The sequence below is a fragment of the Manis pentadactyla genome, chromosome 4, assembly GCF_030020395.1.
Source record: "Manis pentadactyla isolate mManPen7 chromosome 4, mManPen7.hap1, whole genome shotgun sequence".
Taxonomy (NCBI): domain Eukaryota; kingdom Metazoa; phylum Chordata; class Mammalia; order Pholidota; family Manidae; genus Manis; species Manis pentadactyla.
The window spans coordinates 182830320-182851297 of record NC_080022.1 but is presented as its reverse complement, the minus strand read 5'-3'; the positions used below and the strand labels follow the sequence as shown (position 1 = coordinate 182851297).

Genomic DNA, 20978 nt, shown 5'->3' with positions numbered 1-20978 from the left:
CCTCAGGGCCCCTTCCCGCCACTTTGTAATCTGATCTTTGAAGGACCAGGGACAGCTCTATCTCCTGGGTGCAGGGCTGAAGCAGTCCCGTTTGGAGGGCCAGAGCACACCCCTCTTTCTCTCTTCAGTGGCGGCCACTGCAGAGAGCCTTAAATACTGGAGGCCTGAATCCCTGGATGACTCAGTGGAAGGTTGTAGAATGCCGATTCAGATCTTGTTTTTAAGGGACCTTGCATCTCATTCCTCAACACGCTTTTCTACAAGGATAGGGCAATTTTATCTCTAACCAGTCCTCTCAGGACCAGGATCAAAAGTGAACCACCTCTCCCCACCAGACACCAAAATCCTGGCAAAGAGGTTTTTTTTTTTTGTCCTCTCCCTGGTCTGTCCCTTCATTAATGCCAGGAAAGAAGAGAGATGAAAAAATAGCCTCATCCTGTCTCCCTATAAACACCTCCCTGCCCACCTGAAGTTGAATCCGGGTCAGTAGCTCCCGTGCTTCAAGTCTTAGATCAACAAGAGACAGACATTCACTGACCCAGGGATCAGGCCACAGCATGTCATCTAAGGTTATATTCACTTTTAGGAGAATCAGTAGTGTTTACATTCAGTCTGCTTAATAAGTCTTGGTTAATATTTAGCTCTGCTTTTCAGCATCATCCACTTACGCACAGCCTAACACATACAAAAGAGAAAATTGGATGGTCAGCTTGTGTCCTGTCACTACCGAATTAAAGGCAGGGGTGGGGTGGGCAGTCGTTGAAAGTGGCAGGGGGGTGGGAGGTGTGAAAGCTGCCCCTGAGCTGTTATTCTCAAGTCTGCCGGCCTGCTGGCTCGCATAACAGCCACAGAAGCCTTTCGGCTCTAAGTAGAATTTAGCCCCTGCTGCCTCCTTTCTGCTGCTAGGAAAAGAAATAGAGACTCCTCCTATGCAGATATTTCAAGAAATTCACATGTTAGAAGCAAAACATCCACTTAAGTGAAGGTTTGTTCTGATAGAACGTTTGGTAGGAAATCTGGTGTTTTTGAATCTGACAAAAACATGGCTCAGAGAAGTGAGTGAGGGTAAATTATTCCTTATAAGCTCATATGGTCTTCTGGCCAACTATTGTAATTTTTGTCGCAGACATTTCAGAAACACTAATTGGACCTTCCTAACCATATATGGAGCCTTTTGATGATTCTCTTGCCAGCTTTCTTCAAGGCCGAAGTTCATTTCTGCCTTCCGCTGTGACTCTCCTGTCCTGACTGAACAGTCGCATTTGGAGCTTATTAGGAGCGTGTATCTTGACAGCCCCTACTTCCTCCCTCTCTCAATGAGCAGACTGCACACTTTTCCTGCGTGGTGTCCGTATCTAGGGCAGCTGCGGCTGAGAGCTTCAGCAACCAACACTTGTATTCCGTCATGGGGAGATTAAATGTGTGTAAGCAAACAGACTCCCGTTCACTGCCAGCTCTGGGAGTCCCATCCGCCAGCCCACATTTTCTTCTCTGCATACTATTTATGATAGATAAATAAACCCAAGAGGTACGATTATAAGATGACACTATAGGAAAATTGTAGCAAAAACGCAGGCAATTAATACCCTACACTACTGGCTCCCCGTCCTCCTCCTCCTCCTCCTCCACAAAACAAGGAAATGCGATGTCCTCCTTGTGTCCCCTTAGACTGCCCCAAGCTAGGGCACAAACCCCACCAAAGGTTCACCTCCAAGTCTGGTGTTACTCCACTCTGGGTGTTACTGAAACACAAGCTAATGTCATTCAACACTCGCCACCACGAAGTTGTATTATCTCTCTGGATACTTTTTGTCACTAAACCCACTTAGGTATAATCTTAACCACCCATGCTAATGAAAGGGCTGTGGGAGGTTGCATAGTCCACATGGTCAGATATCCTGAACCAGAGAGCAAGTCATCCTGAAGAGATGTTTGAAAAGGTGGAGAATACCTTTTCATATAGTAGAAACCTGGTCGCTTATTTGGACGGAATTAGAGCATCAGTCCTAAAGGCCTCATTTTATAGCCTGAGGGTGGCCATCCTGCTGATGTGTATACCCCCCTGGGTATGCATTTCAGTCAAGACTAGAAGGCTGCTCTGGAGTCTGGCCACCCTGGAGGCAGTTCCTCCAATTGCAGGGACGTGAGTGCTCCAGAGTGTGTCTATCTTCCTTGAAATTATCTCCACCAGTTCTTGGTCCCTTGGAATCACTTCCCTAGAAAGAAAGCATTTATTCAAAGACCCTTGGAACACCTCATGTATAATAATGGTAAAGTTGGGTTTGGAACATTTCCTCCCAAATCTTTGCTTGTTTTTATGGAGGAGGAGGAAAAAGAGGATAGTCGCTCTCTATTAATTGTGGCTGCTAAAAAGTCCTAAACTGAACTTGAAGCCGACCTTTGCTTTAGTAATGGTGAGAAGTTTTACTGCATGCATTTTCATGTAACTTTCTTTAGAGTCTCACCTTACAGAGGTACCTCTCTTTATTTTTGCATGGATTCATTTACCCACCTTAAATCTCATTGAAGACAGGTTTTTCTAGGCCATAGTAAGAAATGAGGTGGTGTGAATAATATAGACAGATGAAGGGCAGCACGTTAACAGTGATAGCCACAGGTGAAGTTCTCATTCTCACCGTCAAACAGCCCTTGCTTAGGGAGCCAGAAGAGGTAAGCTCATTTTTAAATATGGTAAAATCTGTACGCAAGACACCAGGAGTGAGGCTCTCCTATAAACCAGAGATGGTGGCATCCTCACAAATTCCAGCTGTCTATTTCTTCATACCCTGGAAACCATGATCAATGGAATGGGTGTCATCTCTTATCGCTTGTTGGTGAGCCTATCTACAATTTCAGGGACAGAAAGATGTCACTGATGGAGCGAAGTGCCTGACTGTGACAGTGCTTGAGGAATAGCTCAGAGAGTCTGTGAAACATTCAAAGTGATCGTTTAACATGTATGCAGTGGGTGAGGAAGGTGGCACGGGCACGGGGATGGGACTCCCTCTTATGCCTGTTCACCCCGTACCTGCTACATATTTATTAGCTGGCTTCTGTGCTTATGCTCTAGGAACAATGTCCTTGGGTCTTTAATATGCACTGTGATTTTTCTTAGCACCCAGCTTTGTATTAAGTTTTTTAAAAAACCCCTTTGAGGAGTTGTTGAATTACATTTCCATTTTCTTTCATTAGGAATCCATGTCTGGCATTAAAAAAAAAGAAACAATTGCATGGTTCCTCATAAAGGTGTAATTTTGCTTCATTCTTATTCATTTATTTTCATAGTGGGGAGAATAGAATGGTTTCCCCACAAGAATGATAGTCTGCTTTTTGCCTTTCATGTTAGTGATTTCCAATCCCTACCCCTCCCTTTCCATGGCTCCCTAAGAAAATTAAAGCAATTTGAGAAGGAAAAAATGCAATCTTTTAACAAAGCCGGCTTTGTCATGATAAATAAAAGATGGATGACCACAACTATTTATGTCATTTTGTGCAAATGTATAATTCTTTGATTATATCTAAGGAGAGAAAACACATAAATTTATGTTCTGGGTCCTCAAATATCTTCTCCGTCACCCTTCTTACTTTGCTCTAACTGGCCTGAAATTAACAAAGCAAATACCCAAAGACAGAGGCAGGTTCTGGGAGGCTAGAAGCTTATACAACTTAAGGAGACCTCGTTAAGAAAAACAATACAAAAATATCTTACTTTTACAATTTTCACAAAAACATCTGGCCAGGAGAACATACTGCTCAAGCAAGAGAGATCCCCGAAGCTTAAATTTTATTGGCTTCATTGTATGTCCACTTCTGTGGGCACCCCATTGTAATAAATATCCACCTATACTATGCACATGAATCTTCTACTTGTGTAGAAGTGTACACGGCAAACACAGGTAATGACTGCACAGGAACCAGATAGGTATGCACAAGTGTAAATGTAAGACCACAAGATTACACATTGAGTTTTAAATAAATATACAGATAAGAGTTTTCTATTTTTGTTGAGCTTCAACATTTCTAAAGATCACACCCAGGCATGATCTCCTCTTCTCCAGACTCCGAATTGTCTGCTTGCATTTAAATGTTCACTCTAAGGGGGAGGTAAGCGATTGAATACATTATCATTCACTCAGACAAGCTGAGCCAAACACTGTTCTCTGAATTGGACTCAAGCTGAGCAATTGCGTTATGCTAGAACCCTGGTGTGATGGGTGGGAGGAGGTGGGGGCAGGGAGCACGTCGCCACTTGGCAGAGCCTTTGGTGTACTGATTTTTCAGGCAGTTCAGATGCTGGTCTGCAGGTCTCCGTTGAGGAGGGTTCTCTGGGTCTCCGTGGTCTCATTCAGCCGGGATTTGTCCTGCTTACTGTCACTTCGTTCCCCGTCATCTGTGCTGCTCACCTTGACCAAGCAGAGGACGTTCTGGAAACTCTTCTTAAAGTTGTCAGACAAGAAGGCATATAGGATAGGGTTGGCACAGCTGTTAGCATAGGTGAGGACCACCACGAAGTCAAACATGCCTTTCAGGGCTGGGGTGGGGCTGATGGCCACAGAGACTGAAGAGACATTGAATATGTAGAACGGGAGCCAGCAGAAAATGAAGACAGCCACCACTATGGACACCATCCGGGTGACCTTCTTCTCAGACTTCTTCCTCTTGGAGGAACCCACTCGGATTCCAGAGGACTTCACCTTGATGATAATGAACAGGTAGCAAAGACAAATAATGGTGAGGGGCACCAGGAACCCCAGGATGAAAGTGTAGATAATGAACCCTGTGTACCATGCCCCAGATTCACCTGGCCAGTTGATGGTGCAGCTGCTTCTCCCCCACTGGTTGCTCCGAAGCCCAGCATATATCATAATAGGCAAGATGACCAGCAGAGAGACACCCCACACAGCCATGTTGATCATCTTGGCTGTCCGGGGTCTCCTCCACTTGGCCGACTTGATGGGGTGGACCACAGCCAGGTATCGGTCGATGCTCATGACTGTTAAGCAGAAAATGCTGGTGAACTGATTGATGCCGTCCACCGTCATGACCACCCGGCAAATGGCCTTGCCAAAGGGCCAGTGGACGAGAGCCACTTGCATGGCCAGGAAGGGCAGGCCCAGCATGAAGAGCTCATCTGCAATGGCCAAGTTGAGGATGTAGATGTTGGTGATGGTCTTCATCTTGGCGTACCGGAGGATGACGTAAATGACCAGCGTGTTGCCACACAGCCCAATGATGCAGACCCCAAAATAGATGAACGTGAGGACCACATTGCTGGTCAGGTCATAATATGGCTCTGTCTGGTTTGAGCTGTTGGCTGCCACCATGGAGCCATTGAGGTCGAATGGAGAGGGAAGCCAAGATTGGTTCCCATTGAGTAACTCATATGCCATATCCATGGCTGCCTTACAGTCTTAGGCAAGTTCCAACCAGCCAAGGATCTTATTCTCACCTTGATGGGTCCTGGAGGCAAAGGATCCACCGTGACATCTGCAAGGGAAAAAGGGAAGGTGGGCCTGTCATTCAGGGGCTACTGAGCTCTCCCCAGCTTTGCAGGTTACTGGCGTCCCCTCCCAGATGTACCCTTCCATTGGAAAGTATTGCTTTTCTACATTAGATAGCGCTACCAGTCCATGCTCATTGGAGTGCAGACTTTCTGAGCTCTTTTTCCAATAGTGGGCAGTGTTTGCATTAAATCGTCATAGTTTATCTTGTCGTCTTTGGTGACGCACACGTGGGAGATGGCCATGCTGAAAAAGAATGTGCTTTGATTCCTAAGAAGTTGACTGGTCTAACTTGTAAAAAGGCAGAGCTGGGAGACGTCCAGCCCCTGACCTCAGAGGGGTCTGACACTGGTATTCTTAGCCTTTTCAAGGAAAATCTATGCTCCCTTGCTGACTCCTTTGGAGTCTTTCCATTCTGAAAACCCAACAGTGGAAAAACCCCGAACTTTAGAGGTACAACGAACCAGAGTTCCATCACAGAGCCCATGTGACCTCATGCCTGGTACTTAACCGCTCTGACTCTCATCTGTTAAAGTGGGGGTGTCATGAAGGTTAAGTGATGAAATGTATGTGAAAATGCCTAGCATTGTGCTGGGCTCATAATCGAAATCAGAGAAATGTTATGTTTTCCCCTTTTTCCATCATCTCATTATTTCCTAATTTATTGACATCTGCCTACGTGGTAAGTTACTGTAGAACCTTAAATATTAAACATGAATCTGGCTTGCTTTTATTTTTAAAACATATGTTTCAGTTGATTTTGTTTCTTTTCTTTTTATTTCTCCAATCCTCAATGCATGATTTCCTCAAGCCTCAAAGAGTCCTTTCCTATAAGTTCCCCAGTGGGATGCTGCCCTCAGTAGAACAGTCATCTAATACTGCAGAGAATTTGCCCGCGATCTCCCGATTAAGGACAAAAACTGGAGCCAGGCATGAGGGAGGCTAACTCATTCACAGAAGCGAATTCCAAACACTGATAAGTTCACTCACACTCACTACCCCCTGAGCCTCTTGGCTACCCTATGTGGCAGGCATAGTTATCCCCTTTTACAGACAAGGAAGCCAAGCTTAGAGAGTTTAAGTAGCTTGCATCCCCGATTCCCTTGTATCTAATCGATGGAGCCGGGATTTAAGCCTGTGACACCCAAGCCTTCTGTACTTTTCACAGCATCACATCTGCTCAGTGGACTGGAAAACTAGTGGCTGAGAATTGGGCTTTGGTTTGAAGCAGGGAACTCCTGTTTTACTTCCATGCTGAGGAAATAATGACAACACTTTTGGCCTGGCCTAAGATATAAAGTGATAGCTCGTTGCATAATTAAATGGTTTATCTACAGTTCTTCAAGAAACATCACTGGGGCTTTCTTTGTTCTAGACACCAGGGATATGGGCATAAACAAGACATGGCTGGTGCCCTCTAGGAGGTGACAGTTTAGGAGGGCAGCCAGGCAAGGAAGCCAACTTATATAGGGTGTGCACTGCATGGAGAAGGGAGCAAAGGACCTAATGCCTTCCTCTCCTGGAGGATTCGAGGAGGCTTCCTCAGAGGAATATTTGAGCTGGGTCTTGAATATATGAAGAGCAAAGCAAGGAGGAGGATGGAGGATGGCAAAGGAGTGGAGTGTCAGCCCATAGTTAACATAGAATAACTCCCTTGGTGGACATATTCCCTGGAGCTGGGCATATTTGTCTTGAGCAGGGTGCTGCTCCTGTTGCCTGAATGAAGATTGCAGATTGCTCCTTTATGCCTGGGGAGACGACTGAGTTATAGGAGACTTGGCCAGCAACAGGTCCTTGAGGTTCCCTGCCCACCTTTGCTTCTGATTCATCTTACACTGCAAGGTGCATTGCTTACCCTTTCTGGGCTGATTTCCCCACCACAGAGCTGTCAGTAAAGTGGGGTCTGGGGGCTTTTGTGGCTGAGCTTTCTTAAAAGTACTTTGGGGACCCAGGATTTAATGTCTGGATTGGGAAAAAAGTATACACTGGTAGCTATTGAAAACAGAAACTGTAAAGAAACCGTATTTGCCATCCCTGGATTAATTTGGGTTGTTTCCACCATCATTTTTAACTGTCTTGTCAGTTGCTTTAATTCTACTGACCCAGAATCCCATTGAAACTGCCTGCATTGGAGTGCACATGAATCGCTAGCATTTCCAGGGTCCCCTCTGGGTAACATGCAAGGTCACACGCCAGTGTCTAAGTGAGGCTGATGCCCCCCAGGGTTGCAGGAGCTTTGTCTGCAGCTTTTGGGATATGGACAATGATGGTGCAGGAGGGTGGGGAGGTTTGAGTGCTGGATCTCCAGCCCTAATCTGCCTCTTTGGCTGCAGTCTCACCCAGTGGGATGGACTTGCATGGGGTCATTTTTTTTTTTCCTGAAATGGGCTGAGAAGCAGCATTCTCCACCTTGAGGAGAGGCATCAATAGACAGGGTTCAGAGCTCCCGATAGTGGCAAAGGTGATAAGCTGGGGAGTCAGTTCAGAGGGAATGCCAAGGCAGAAGTGAGTTTAAATCACAGTGAATCTTATTTCATCAACAATGAAGTCAGCTGCCTAAGGTCTCCAAGGGACTCCTGCTTAATATGGGTTCCATAGAAACGGAGTCCAATGCTAGGCAGTCAATATTTGTTGAATTGTGGTTAAGTTAAATGGCACAAGGAAGTTCGGTTTTCTGTTTTCTTTATTTTCCCAGCCTCTGAATTCTTAGATACTGGAAATGGCTGGCTCTTGGTTTCCCCTGAGGCTGAATCCCAGCTCTGTTGGAACGGAGGGTGAGAATGGCTTCCCGCCTGCCCTCCCCTTCTCAGAGGGGCTGTGGTTAGCCTAATTGAGGGCTGGGATGGGGACTGGGCATGAGGGGTGGTCCTGAATCCGATTCAGCTTCAGTTTTCTCTTTCTCTCCAGCATCTTTGACCCTTCAGGCCCCATCTCCACTTCCCCTTGGGCTTGCAAACCCCAGTGGGTCTCTGGTCTGCTGGGGCTTGAGCCTCACTGGCCGGGAGAGACAAGAGCCAAGTGGGGCTTTTCCACCATGAAGGAAAAGCTGAGGCAGGGCTGGCCAAAGGGCATGGGGAAGAGGTCATTCTCTGGATAGCCCAGTTAGTTGCCCAGGCTGGCACAGAATATCCTCACCATTCAACTCTCTGAACCTTAGACCCAAGGGATTCCCTATTTCCAGGAGAAGGAGGGAGAGATTAAAAATTGTGCCAGCACTGCCATCTCTAAATGCAGAGGGAGGCTGGGGTATCAGAGACAGCTGGGAACAGCAACAGCCGCTTGAGGAATTGTCTGGTGGCTCCAGAGCTCCTTCTGCTCAGCTGTTGGGTCTCTCCAAACCCAGGCAAACTGCCCTCTCTGCCCAGGTGCTGGGGGACCCGGCCCTAGACCGTTCAGGATCTGTCTCCCAGGGTGGGCAGGAAGAAGAGGGGTGAAGCCCTCTTTCTTCTGCTCCAGTCGCCTGCTCCTCACAGGCTCAGATCTCCTGGTGTGTGCCTGCAGGAGTCCCCGCGGTGTCCCCTCCTCCAGCCTCCCTCTCATTGCTCAGGGCTCTCTTTTTTTGCAGGCGGCTAGGAGAGAAGTTGTCCTCATCTCAGCTACCACCTGGACACTAGGCTGAGAGACGAGGGCGCGTGCCACACACACCATGCGGCTGTGCGAACACGTTCGTTCCAGAACACACGACCCTCAGCGCCCCACTCATGCCGGGATACCGGCTGTCGTTCATTCCCACCAAAAGCACCCCAAAGGCATAAGGGCAAAGAACCACGCACCGGGTTCTGCACTCAGGCACCCCGAGGCGCGCAGCACCATGCACCAGGTGCCCAGGTGCACCTCTCCCTCCCCCTCTCCCCCCCCCCCCCACTCCTCACCTTTGCCTCGCTGCAATCCGCTGGCTCAGCTCTCCGGCAACCCGCAGCTGTCCCCAGCCAGCCCAGCCCGGCGCCCGGGAGCGCAACAGCTTGGCCGGACCCCCTGTGCTTGGTGTCCGGAGCTGCCAGAGGTGTCGGCTCGGGTTCGCCCCCGGTGCAGCCGGGCCCGCAGACCCCGGCGCCGGGCCGCAGACGGAGGCTCCGGGCGCCGGCGACCGAGCGCGCGCTAGAGCGCGGGTGGCTGCGTCGCTTGCACTGGCCCTGTGGCGCCCGGCCCTCGGCACATTTCCCCCCGCTCCCCCCCCGGGTTACGTCACGGCAGCTTTTGCTCCGCCTGCCGGGTCCCGTAGGAGGACGGGGGTGAGCCGGACGAAGACGCCTGGGGTGGGGGTGGTGGGGCGCGGGCAGAACTCCCAGGCACCCGGGGCTGCGGGGTGGGGGGTGAAGGGTCCAGCGATTTCGGCCTCACGGTGACCCGTGGCGCTGCTCTCCCTCCGCGTTCACCGAATCGGCTCTGCTTCACACAGCGTGTTTCCAGGCAGGTGGAGTGGCGGCGGGGGTGGCCTAGACTCGCTCCGGGACTGATGCCAGCTCCTCAGTCCGACAAGTTCACAAAGCTGCGTCCATGCGCATCATGCCCTGCTCAGGGCCTGGAAGGGTCCGGGAAAACCGCCTCTCCAAGCCGTGCCAACGCGCCTCCGCATGGTGCGGGAACCGGCACTTGGCTTCCAAAATTCCGTTCAGGCAGCAGGCAGAGGCTCCGCAAGGGAGCGACTCATCCCAACTTTCCAGCTTTCCAGGGCTGGGAGGCGCAGTGGCCATACAGCCAGAGTCCTTGCTTTAACCCTGGCAGTCCGCGCCTCCTGCGCCAGAGCTGCGAGGGAGCAAAGGGGGACACGTAAGGTGTGGGAGCTGTGTTGCATCCATCACAGTTATTTATTTTTTGACTGTGATGATTCAGCCTCTGCTCCAATAGTTTAATAAGTCATAATCAATCCTACAGTTCTCCTTCTTCACCCTCCTCCAAGTACACACACACATACACAGCATCCTGAGTAGAGTTTCAGAGAATGGGAAACAGTGAGCAGATGTCAACTACAGTGTTCTCTCTGGGCTGAGCTGCCTTTAACTGGTCATCTTATGGTCTGATTTCCAATTCACCAGGGAAAAATTCAAGTCCAGAGGCTGTTTAGCAGGTTAGGGTGAGTGACCTGGGGAGGGAACCAACAGTCAGCTGCTGGCTTCTATTTGAGGCAAACTGTGTCCTGGGGTGCCCACTGCAGGGGTGAAAACCAGGGGTTTCCGTTGAATTCGTCTCTTTCGGAGATCTGGTCATGATGGGAATTGAATCCGTCCTCCGCAGCTTAGGGGCTGGGTGGAAGCTGCCCTGGTGATTGTCTGCTGTCCCAGCGCAGGTAGGAGCCGGCTTCTCTTTAGACTATGTGTGCAGGGTGGGGAGGGGCAGGTGGCTCCCTGGAAGAGGGGTGCCTCTGCTCACCATCACCTGGAAGGGTTGGGGAGGTAGCAGTACGAGGGGCACAGGGTGGAATTGAGCTTGGGGGACCCCGCATGCTCTGGGACACAGCTGTGCAGTAACACCTGTTGCCACCTGGAAAAGGAAGATGCAGAAAGCGCCCTCTCCACTCTCAAATCCCTTTCCCTGGGACCAGGTTATCTTTTCAAAGGGTTTGAACTGTTGATGCCAAACTCATGTATCATTTTAAAAAAGTAACCATAGTTCTCTAACCTATGCAAGAAATGAACCACTGGCTTTCAATGCCTGCCTCCCTGCAACAGGTGACCCTGATGGGACAATGCATGGTTCGTTGCTGTTTAGTTTTAGTATGAGTACTAAAAGGAGAAACGGACTCCTCTGCAGGACCCGTAGAATGACCATCTCCCTTCAAGGAAGCTGGTGTGATTAGATGGGGCCCCTCCGTGTGTTTGTTGGTTTGCAAACTCTGGAGACCCCTCCTCCCCTTGAAACCTGAAACTGGTTCCCATACCCACAGGGCAGGGACAGGTGAGGAGGTGGGCCACTCGACTGGTGGGGGGCAGGGTAGGCAGCAAGGTCACTTACCGACCAGGCTTGGCTGGGGCACCGTGGCAGGAGATCTCTGCACCTGCCCACCAGAATCTTACAGGTTTCTAGAAAAGCCTTAATGGAGTTCAATTATGTATACTATCCCGATGGTCTCAGCATCATGTTGCTCTCTCCAGGCGGAGTCCTGGAAAATGGCTCCCACTGTGGGAATGGTGGGCAGAATATACACTGTACCTTCCAAGGGCCGGGGAAGGGGTGAGGAGCCTCTGGAATTCCTGGGCTCAGCTGAGGGCCAGCCGGTGGTCACGTCCTGTGGATGACCTTCTCCCACAATGCTCTTTATCTCGATGACCGAAATCTGCCTTTGATGTCCTTTCCTTGGGAAGTCTCATCTCCCTACTCCCTTAACTCAGGTTGGGTGGGCTTAGCCTGGGAAAAATGCTGGCTCTCTCCACGTCAGGCACACCTGTCTCTACGACCGGGCTGGGTGAGTAGTGTCTGACAATGGTGACCTTAACAGCCGGACAGGTGTAATCTAGAACAAGTGTTGATTTTGTCTGGATAATATATGACTACCCCACTACCTGTCACTTTGAATGCTTCGAAAGAGCTACTTTGCTGCCACCTGCCTCAGCCGCCACCCTCAGGCTCCGCTTGCCTCTTGGCCTCCTAATAGCTGTTCTTAAGACTCTCCCCTCCATCTGCTGAATGAAGTCTGGCCTGTCACACCGGGAGCTGCCTCTCCTTCCCTGCAGCTGGGTGAGTATCTAAGTAACACAACCTTGAGCCAGAAAATTAGAGGGGGTGGGGAGCTGATAACCTCCATGCTGGCTTGTTTGAGATCCTTTGAGTAATTAAATAATACCCTTCCCTCTTTCAGCACTTATCAGAGAGACAATAGACAACAGGAAATTAAGAACGGGAACAGGACAAAGGGCTAGGCTGGTGCTCAGCCTGAAACATAGGGAGATGCTGCTCAGTTCACCCTTCCAGGGGGAAGTTCACAGCCTAGGAGCGCCACCGTGAATACCCAAGTCCCAGGTCGGTCATTATGTCTCTTAGTGGCTTAGTAAGTTAAATGGGTGAAATTATTCCTTTGCAATCAGTTCAGTAGAAGTAAACCTGACAGTTAAGCATAGAGGAAAGTAGGCGATCCTTGGGAGAAGGGCTGGACCTGGTTGTGAGTGGTGGATGCCAATCCAAGCATCCAGTGTGGTTTTTATTGTCTCCACGGGAGTGCCGGGATGAGGTTTGCCATTTCTGTTGATGCGAAAAGAACAGTGCTCCTGTCACGGGGAACATCCAGATGGACAGAGGAAGAGAAGGTCCTGTATGGTGGTCATATCACCTGGACTTCCTGGGACATTCCTGTTTTCAGCTGTTCTGTCCCCCTTGCTGCCCACAAACCATATGCATTTATCAAAACTGAGATGTCAGGTTCCACATTCTATCTCCAAGACCACAGCTTGTACCTGGTGGGACAGAAAATCCCTTCTGACATCATGGGGCCTGATGTTTAGTTTGGAAAATATGAAATATGGTCACCAGGCATTTAAAAAACCTGACCATTTGGCACAGTGGGTGTAGCAATTTAAGCGTTGACATGAGGACCTTTCTTTGCTTCTCTCTCCCCATCCCTTGGCAGATATGATTTTCTCTTGACACTACACCAGTTTTCTCTATTAGTGTCCTCAGTCCATAGGGGATACAATGGCTATAAGTGAGTCAGCAGGCATTAGAACCTTTCTGGAAGCCGCGCCAAGTAAGTCTAGGATCAGGGAGCATGGTTTAGATATTACTCCTTTTTCTCTTCCTTCTCCCACGTTAGCAGAATTGCACATGAACATAGGGTCCCAGAGCCAGAGGGGACCTTAGAAATGTTCAAGTTTATAGCTCATCCTATAACCACGTAGGTTGATACCAGGCTGTGAGAGGTCCAGGGACTTGCCCAGGGTCACCCAGCTAGAAAGTGGCAAAGCTGAGTCAGTCAGTTCCTCTCGATCGATCGCAGACACATGGCGCTTCTACAGGGGCAGCTGCCTACACAGCTTGGGGAGGAGATTCCCTGGCCCTTCCCCGGCACCTGGCCTAGCACTTGCTTTCCGTCAGTATGTGCTTGCTGATAACCAGTCCCTGCCGCTCTCACACTGGCCTGGGTCCTCCTTTTCAGTCCCTTAGCCATGGAGTCGGAAAACACCTGGCCATGCCCCTCTGTGATTTTTTCCCACAGCGTGCCTCCTAGAGCGCTGATCCCACAGCTGCTCTGTAGAGAGAGCTCAAGTCTGGGAAATGCTGCACATCGGCTCCTTCTCTTGAACGTCCACGATGCTTATTAATACCGCTCATCGATACCATTTATTAAGTACCCATTATCTGCATAGTGGGGCTGAGAAATTCATACATCCATTATCTCATTTAATCCTCTCAACCTTTGAGGTACATCCCATTATTATTATTAATATTGTTATTTTGAGAAGTCTAACAGTGAACAAACCTATTTATCTTAAACCCCATGTTTTCCCAATTTATTTAGCCGTGGGAACCTTCCCTATGAATAATTTTTAACACTTATTGAGTGTTCACTGTGTGGAACTGTATTAGACACTTTATGTTAACTCATTTATCCTCACTGAAACCCTATGATGCATGTCACCATTATTACGGTCTCCATTTGTGAATGAAGCAACCAGGCACAGAGAGGTTAAGTAACCTGCCCAAGGCCACACAGCCAACAGAGCTTAACCACTCTGCCCTCCCAGGTACTTATGCCTGAAGCACAATTATGCACAGCAGTGAGTGGTGGAGAAGGGGCTCCTCCCTGCCTGTAATCACTCTCAGGGGCTGATTATGGAGGAGGGACTATTCCTTCTCCCTATGAATAGCCTTAATCATTTTAAGCTCTTTTCCTTGAGTTTGCCCCCCACTCTCAGGGTGTCTGTTGGTAAGCTGTGGTCGCTTCCAAGTTCTCTTGAGATCCTGACAACCCTCCAGTCCTATTAGGCCCGCTTTTTTCCCCTCCAGACGGAGCCAGGGCACAAGTGTCCGGTGCTCTCCAGATGTACGACCTGCCCCCAGCCCCCGACCCGAAGCTGAATTGCCTAATCAGCCTGCTCCGCAGAGGGGGGCTGCCTTAGGCTTGGCTGCGTAGACCCACAGATGCCAAGGCCCTCAGAGAGCACCTAGTTTAGGGCTTCACAGCCAGGCTGAACACCAGGATCACCTGCGGAGTTTTAAAAACTAGAGATGCCCTGGATCTGTCCCTAATGATTCTGATTTAATGGACCTGGGATGGGGCCAGATAACATTCAAAGCTCCCTAGATGGCTTTAATGACAGCCGGAGCTGAGAAACACTGGTCGTTAAACACCTCCTCATTTTAGAGGTGGAGGAAATTCGGATCAGGGACGTGAAAAGTCTGTCCTGGGTCAGACAACAAGCAACACATCCTCTTCACTCCAGTGCCACTATGGACTTAGGCCCCCTTCTATAAGCCCAGGAATCCTGTTTGGTAGTCCGAGGGAGCATTGGGCCGGGTTTGTGCGGGCCCCGGGAGCTTCTGCTTTCCTGGCAGATGGAACCAGTTTCCCTCTCAGAAGGAAATGCCTTCATCTCCCAGTGGGATGTGAAGGCGAGAGGGGGGATGGCACCTCAATGCCTTCTAGCAAGTGCGCATTGCAGATGCCCTGTGTCTTGTAGGACTGGGTATTTTATGGCCAGTGAGAGATGGGCAGCAATTGCACAAATGGATCAGAACTTGTCAGTGGGTCTCAGTGGGTTCATTTGTATTGAGAGCAGGGAAGATCAGAGCCAGATTTCATCCTGGCCAAAGTTATAGACTCACTGTGTTGGGCCACCCTCCTCTTTCTGGCATGCTCGCTCCTAGGGTCTGTGCTTATGAGCAGCCAGCGGCCCTGGTGAGGAGTCTGCCATGTCCTTTTCCCATGGAGAACTCCTCCTGGCCCTCCACATTCTTTGTGTCCTTTCTTCCTGCCTAGAGGCCAGAATGATGGTTCATCATCAATGGGACATAGAATATTTACATTGTAAAAGGATTCTGGGGAGGCACAAGCCCACCAGAGAGGACCCCCAAGTGGACATGCTGGCCTGACATTGGTGTAGGGGCCTTCAGTCCAAGAGGTGGCTGTCTCTGATGGTAGAGTATGTAGCTCTGTCTCCTAGAGCCAGAAATTTCTGCTCTGCTGATGAAGGGCCTCTGTCCCCCAAGAAGAAAGAGCCAGGAGTTAATCCAGGAATCCAGCATTTGATTGATGTAAATTATTTCCAAAGAAGCTGCAGTTCCTATGATGGCCCCAAGGGGGCGGGAGCGCACAGAGGTCCTCACCCAGTGAGGGCTGTGGGAGCTGGGGCACAGGGCCTTGCAGGATGGGGCCCCAAAGCCCACCGCTAAACCTTCCTTTTCTCCTCTTTCCTCCCCTCCCCACCAATCCGTCAGTACTAAGATGGGATGCAGCCCTGACAGAATCAAAATCACCACAGTACCTGGAAAAAAGTGGTTTGCAGCAGATTCTGAAGTCTTCTGGCAGAGTCAGCCTCTCCCTGTCTCCCCTTCCCCTGAGGTTGTGTCCTCTCTGGCCTCACCCACAAGGACCATCTCCTCTCTCCCTGCTCCCACTGAAGTCAGGGTGGCCTTATTGGGGGTGAGGCAGCCGCAGCTTCCTGCAGCCTTTGGCTTGGGGACAGATGAGGAGGCATTGAGCGCCAATGCACATCCTGCAAGGAGAGTTTTTACAGCCAAGTGGATTTGGAAAGGAGTCTTGAAGAGCAACCTCAGGGATCTTAGTGCCTGTTTTTGGGTTGTGTGCTGAAGCCCCAAGTGAGGCTGTCACTGAGCATACAAAAGTTTCTGCAAGGCAAAGAGGACTCTCCTTCCTTTCCACAGGAGGTGGCTCCACAAAGATCCATCCTTGGACAATGACATGGGTCATAGTTGCAGTGCTAGGAGGGGCTTCGTGGAACCAGGTGAAGCCCCAGTGATGAGCCTTGGCCATCTGCCAAAAGTGAGAGTTGATTGGCGGCCTCTCCCTCTCTCTGTGCCAGGAGCTGGCCTGCTGGCTTTGTTTGCTGGTGCGGCTGCCAGTCCCCAGGCTTCATGGTGCCTGCCTGCTGCTGAGGCCCCAGAGCAGATGGCTGGACTGCAGAGGGGAACGGAGGCTTCTGTGCCCTGCAAGTCATTCGTGTCCCCCTTCATCCCCACAGCCGCAAGGGCTGCTCCTCCTCCTCCACCCTCCCTCCCACGGCCTCTGCTGCATCCAGGTCTCTTCTCTGACAGATTGGCCCTGTGGCTGTTGCCAGAAACTAATTCCTCTGTGCCACTTCAGACACTCAATCTTTCTTCTTGGCAAGACCTTTTTACTAGGGGTTGTGAAGTGTGGCAATTCCTGGGTTTTGTTTCCAGCCTGCTGGAACACAGAGCCCATTTGAGTAATTGGAGTCAGGGGCTAGGAGGTGTTGTAGCTCCTAGTAAATGTGGGTAAATGCTTGTGGGGCCCCAACCCAAGCAGAGGGAGCAGGTGACAGGGAGATAGGACTCGGCCTCACTGCGGGATGCTGCAGAAGGACTCACTTTGGGATTCTTTCAATGATAAGCTCATTTAAACAGAACTTCAACTTTTTTTTTCATACATCTTTTCTATGTATATATGGCGTATGTAAATTTTAAACTAATTCTCAGAACAAGGCTGGTTTAAAAACCAGAACCATCCCTAAAAAGTGATGATTTGACACCAGTGAGTCTACTCTAAGTGTTGTGCCTTGGGTTCCAAAGTGAGTTTTCAAAGAGGAGTTCCAAAAATGATTTGGCAACGCCGATATTGAATGCATACTTGGTTTTCCAAGATGAGCACTTTTTAATGCTAATTAGATTGCTAGACTATTTCGAAATAGTCAGTACTCGCTTTGATGTGTGCTTCTGATGTGATTGGCACAAAGAAACAAACTACCAATGTAAAAAAGGCAACTGACAATGTGATCATGCTTCTGAAGATTGTATCTGTACCTAATACTCCTGCACAGGGGCACACCTTTATTCGTTTGTTCATCCACCCATCCATTCAGTCAATGAATACCAAGGGGGAATCAGAGAAAAGGGCAGGAAAATTGTTTCCTAAACTCTGTGATCAAACTTCTGACTGTGTCTCCTCAGGGTGAGGGGACTCAGAAGCCCCTCCCTCAGGCCCTGAGTCCTTGGTAAGTGCTCGAAACACATGCAGGGCAGTAACTGGATTTGATGTGCCTCTGTGGACCTTTCAGGAATCGATAATTTTCACGGTCTCTTATATCCCACACAAGAAAAAAGGACTGTCATCTCCAAAACTGTCTTTGTCCCTGTTTTTGGTGTCTTGCCACAGAGCTGGCAGCTTGTCAAAAAGCAATTAGTGGTACATGACTAAAAGAGGGTTGGATGCCTTTCTTTAGTGGGGTAGGAGGGCAGCCCTGGAGCCCTGAGCAGACAGAGGCTGCCTGGTGGGCTCAAATTACTCATCCTGGTTCATTTCTTCTAAAATGATATCATTCTCTATAATTGGATGTCCAGATAGTAAAATATATGCTGATAATATATGCTGATCTTTAGTACAAGCTGGTAGAAGGATTTGTTCAGCCAGTAAAATCTCTTTATTTTTAATTTAATTTAATTTTTATCAAGTTACATATGTACATGATCAAAATGTCAAATAGCATTAAGCTTCTAATGAAAAACAACAGATCCCTGTTCCATGCTTCTCCATTTCTGATACACTTTCTAAGGGAAAAGTCTTTCAATTCCTTCTGCTGTTTCTTCTACTTATTTCCTTTCATCTTGAGTAATGACACCCTCGTATCTTTGTTTCTTGATGTTTCTCTTTTAGATTCTTTTGACTTCCTATAATGAAAGATCCCCAGCTCACCATTTCTGTAGTGAATTTCCCTGCCCTCTGCCCTCTCAATATAGTTATCATCCTTTTTGTCAAATCAGTGGTCAGTGTTTGCATTATTATAGCTATGTAAATATTACTTAAAGGTAAGCTGTGCACTATTCTCTGCTGGCCTCTTCTTTCATGTGGAGCCTTTTGTTTTCCCTGGAGTTAATGATTACCTTTTTTTTTTTTAATAAAAAAACTTGCCTACTTTTTTAATGTAACTATCCATAATTCAGCCCCAAATTCTGACGGAGTTGAAAATCTTGTCTAAATGTATTCAACGTTGGTTTCATTTTGGCTTGGAGGCATCCTTCCTAGCTCCATTTGTCCTTCTGCTCAGTCTGAACCAGTTGTCCTTGAAGTTGGCTGCATGGTCCTCTAGTCAGGACTTCTCTTTTAAATCACCCCGAGGATTTTTCTGTCTTGCTTTCCACTATTAGCTTTGATTCTTCTTTCTCACTGTGTTTCTGGATTACTTCTTTGTTTTAGTGGAGCAGCTCCTTAAGAAGCATCTTGAGAACAGCTGTGTGGTAGCCCTCCTCCAAGACAACCCCCAACCATCCCCTTCTCCTGGGCTCCTCCCATATTGTACTAGGACTGGTCTGTGTGACCAATAGAACGTGACCAAAGTGATGGTGTGCCACCAATAGAATGTGAGGGAATAAAAGACACTTTTGTTCTGGGGGTAGAAGTTCAATATCAAGTGGCTTCTGTTTTGGTGACTCTCTCTGGCTTGCTCTCTCCTCCCCCCAACCCTGCTTCCCTCCTTTCACTCCTTCTTACCTCTCCCTCCATCCCCCCTTTTCTTGTCCTGGTTTTTCTTCTTCTTTCTCTGCCTCTCTGTCTCTCTGATCATTCTTTCTGGGGACGGGGGTGGGGTGGGGGGAGGGGTGCAGGTGGGAGAAGCAGGAGGAATTTGAGAGTTTTTTGTTGTTGTTTAAAAATTGTCCATATAACAAATACTTTTCAGCATTTACTCAGTTCTGGACTCTCTATTTCTTGCTGGGGAGGGAAATGAAAAGCACCCCAGCCTCCAGGGAGCTTGCTGTCTAGGGGGACACCTGTCTCTGCCAGGGTGTGGGGCTGGGGAGCCCTCATGGGTGACTGTAGTGTTCACCCTTGAGTGAAGTCTAAAAGGATGGGATAATATTCCAGGTGGGCAAAGGGGGAAGTGCGTGCTTGGCCACTTGGTTTAACCACAAATATTCATTAAGCACCTGGACGTACTGGGCACTGTGCTGGACCCACTGGATGTAACAGCATTGAGATGCTACTGCCCGAGGAGTCTCCCACGTCTGGTGAAGGACACGTGCAGGTGGGCTCAGTGTAATACATTCAGTGTTCTGACAGTAGAGTGGCTGTCCCTTTGGAGGCATAGAATGTAGTTTGGTGTAGAAGGAAAATAGAGCATTAGGAGAGGGTAAGTCAGGCAGGTTCAAGGTCAAGGTTGAAAGGGTCCTTGATGCTGCTGTGTGCAGGGTTGGCTTCCTGGATTGTCTGCAAGGTGTGGATCAGAGTTGTATTTTTATATGTGGTCTGGCAGTTGTCCATCTGTGTATTCAATCTCTTACAAGTTAAGATGAGGTAATTAGGATGGGTCCTGATCCACATGACTGGTGTCCTTATAAGAAGAGACTTGGCAGAGACACAGACACACAGGGAGAGGGCCATGTGAGGATGGAGGCGGAGATTGGAGAGATGCTTCTACAAGCCGAGAACTCCAAGATTGCTGGCCAGCACCAGAAGCTTCAGAAGGAGTGTACTTCTGTTGATGCCGTGACTTCAGACTTCTAGCCTCCAGAACCACAAAAGAATCATTTCTCTGGCTTCAAGCCACCAGTTTGTGGTGCTCTGTTCTGGCAGCCCTGGGAAACTACTAGGAATCCTATGGGCTGTTAACTGGGGAAGGGGCAGATTTCCTGAGCATGTCCTTTCTGGGCCACCAGCTTCAGATTTACAGAGGGCTTCCCACGGATGTCAATTCCAGGTCCCATGCATGTGCCTCTGGAAGCGGAAGCTCTGGGTCAGGGGCTGGCGAACCTGGATTGTAGTGAGATGCCCAGGAGGGCCTTATGCTTACTGAGGTTCCAGAACATTTGTGTTTATGGGGAGTCAGAGAAGGATTGAGTAAGGGAGCAATGTAATCAGATGGCACCTAAAAAGATCACCCTATGGGACAAGCAATCTGTTTCAACAAATATTCTGCAAGGAACACAAAAACAGGATGGAGGGAAAATCTGTAGATAAAAAATGTCTGAAAAGACCTATCAACCAATTCAATGGTTAGTAAGGGACGGAGCCAACCAAGTCTGTTGCTGAAGCATCCGAGCACCACACCCACTCCGGGTCTCAGAGAAACCTTTCTGGCCCTCCATTTCCCCATGAAGAAACGCTTCCTCTTCTTGTACGGGGAGCAAGGTTTGCTTTCCCAGGCATCTGCTCCTTTTGTGTCTTGTCTCTCCACTGGTCCTGAGGTATTCATGTGCTCAGAAATGGCCTGGGACACAGGCCCAAAGCACACACTCCCTAATTTAGAGCATGAGGAGGGGCCCAGGAATCTGCATCGCCACAGTCTCCCCTGGTGACTTCTCTGAGGTCAGCCAGTGCCGGGTACGCAGCATGAGCTCATGGGTAGATGAGCCGTG

At 49.0% G+C, this 20978-nt stretch overlaps 2 protein-coding genes across 3 annotated transcripts in view; one reads left to right on the top strand and one right to left on the bottom strand.

Moving 5' to 3' along the window:
* Positions 1–20978, top strand: part of SLC39A11 (solute carrier family 39 member 11) — a 382305-nt gene that overhangs the window by 14906 nt on the left and 346421 nt on the right. The gene's annotated exons all lie outside the window — the stretch shown is intronic.
* On the bottom strand, positions 3768–10023 carry SSTR2 (somatostatin receptor 2). Its single transcript, XM_036900192.2, has 2 exons — positions 9374–10023; positions 3768–5487 (listed from the first exon to the last, which is right to left on the bottom strand). Exon 2 carries the CDS (start codon positions 5394–5396, stop codon positions 4287–4289), a length of 1110 nt encoding a protein of 369 aa, XP_036756087.2. The 5' UTR covers positions 5397–5487; positions 9374–10023; the 3' UTR covers positions 3768–4286.

Bases quoted from the DNA above. Each gene is read 5' to 3' on its own strand.
- SSTR2 (XM_036900192.2), bottom strand. From the start codon at position 5,396: ATGGATATGGCATATGAGTTACTCAATGGGAACCAATCTTGGCTTCCC.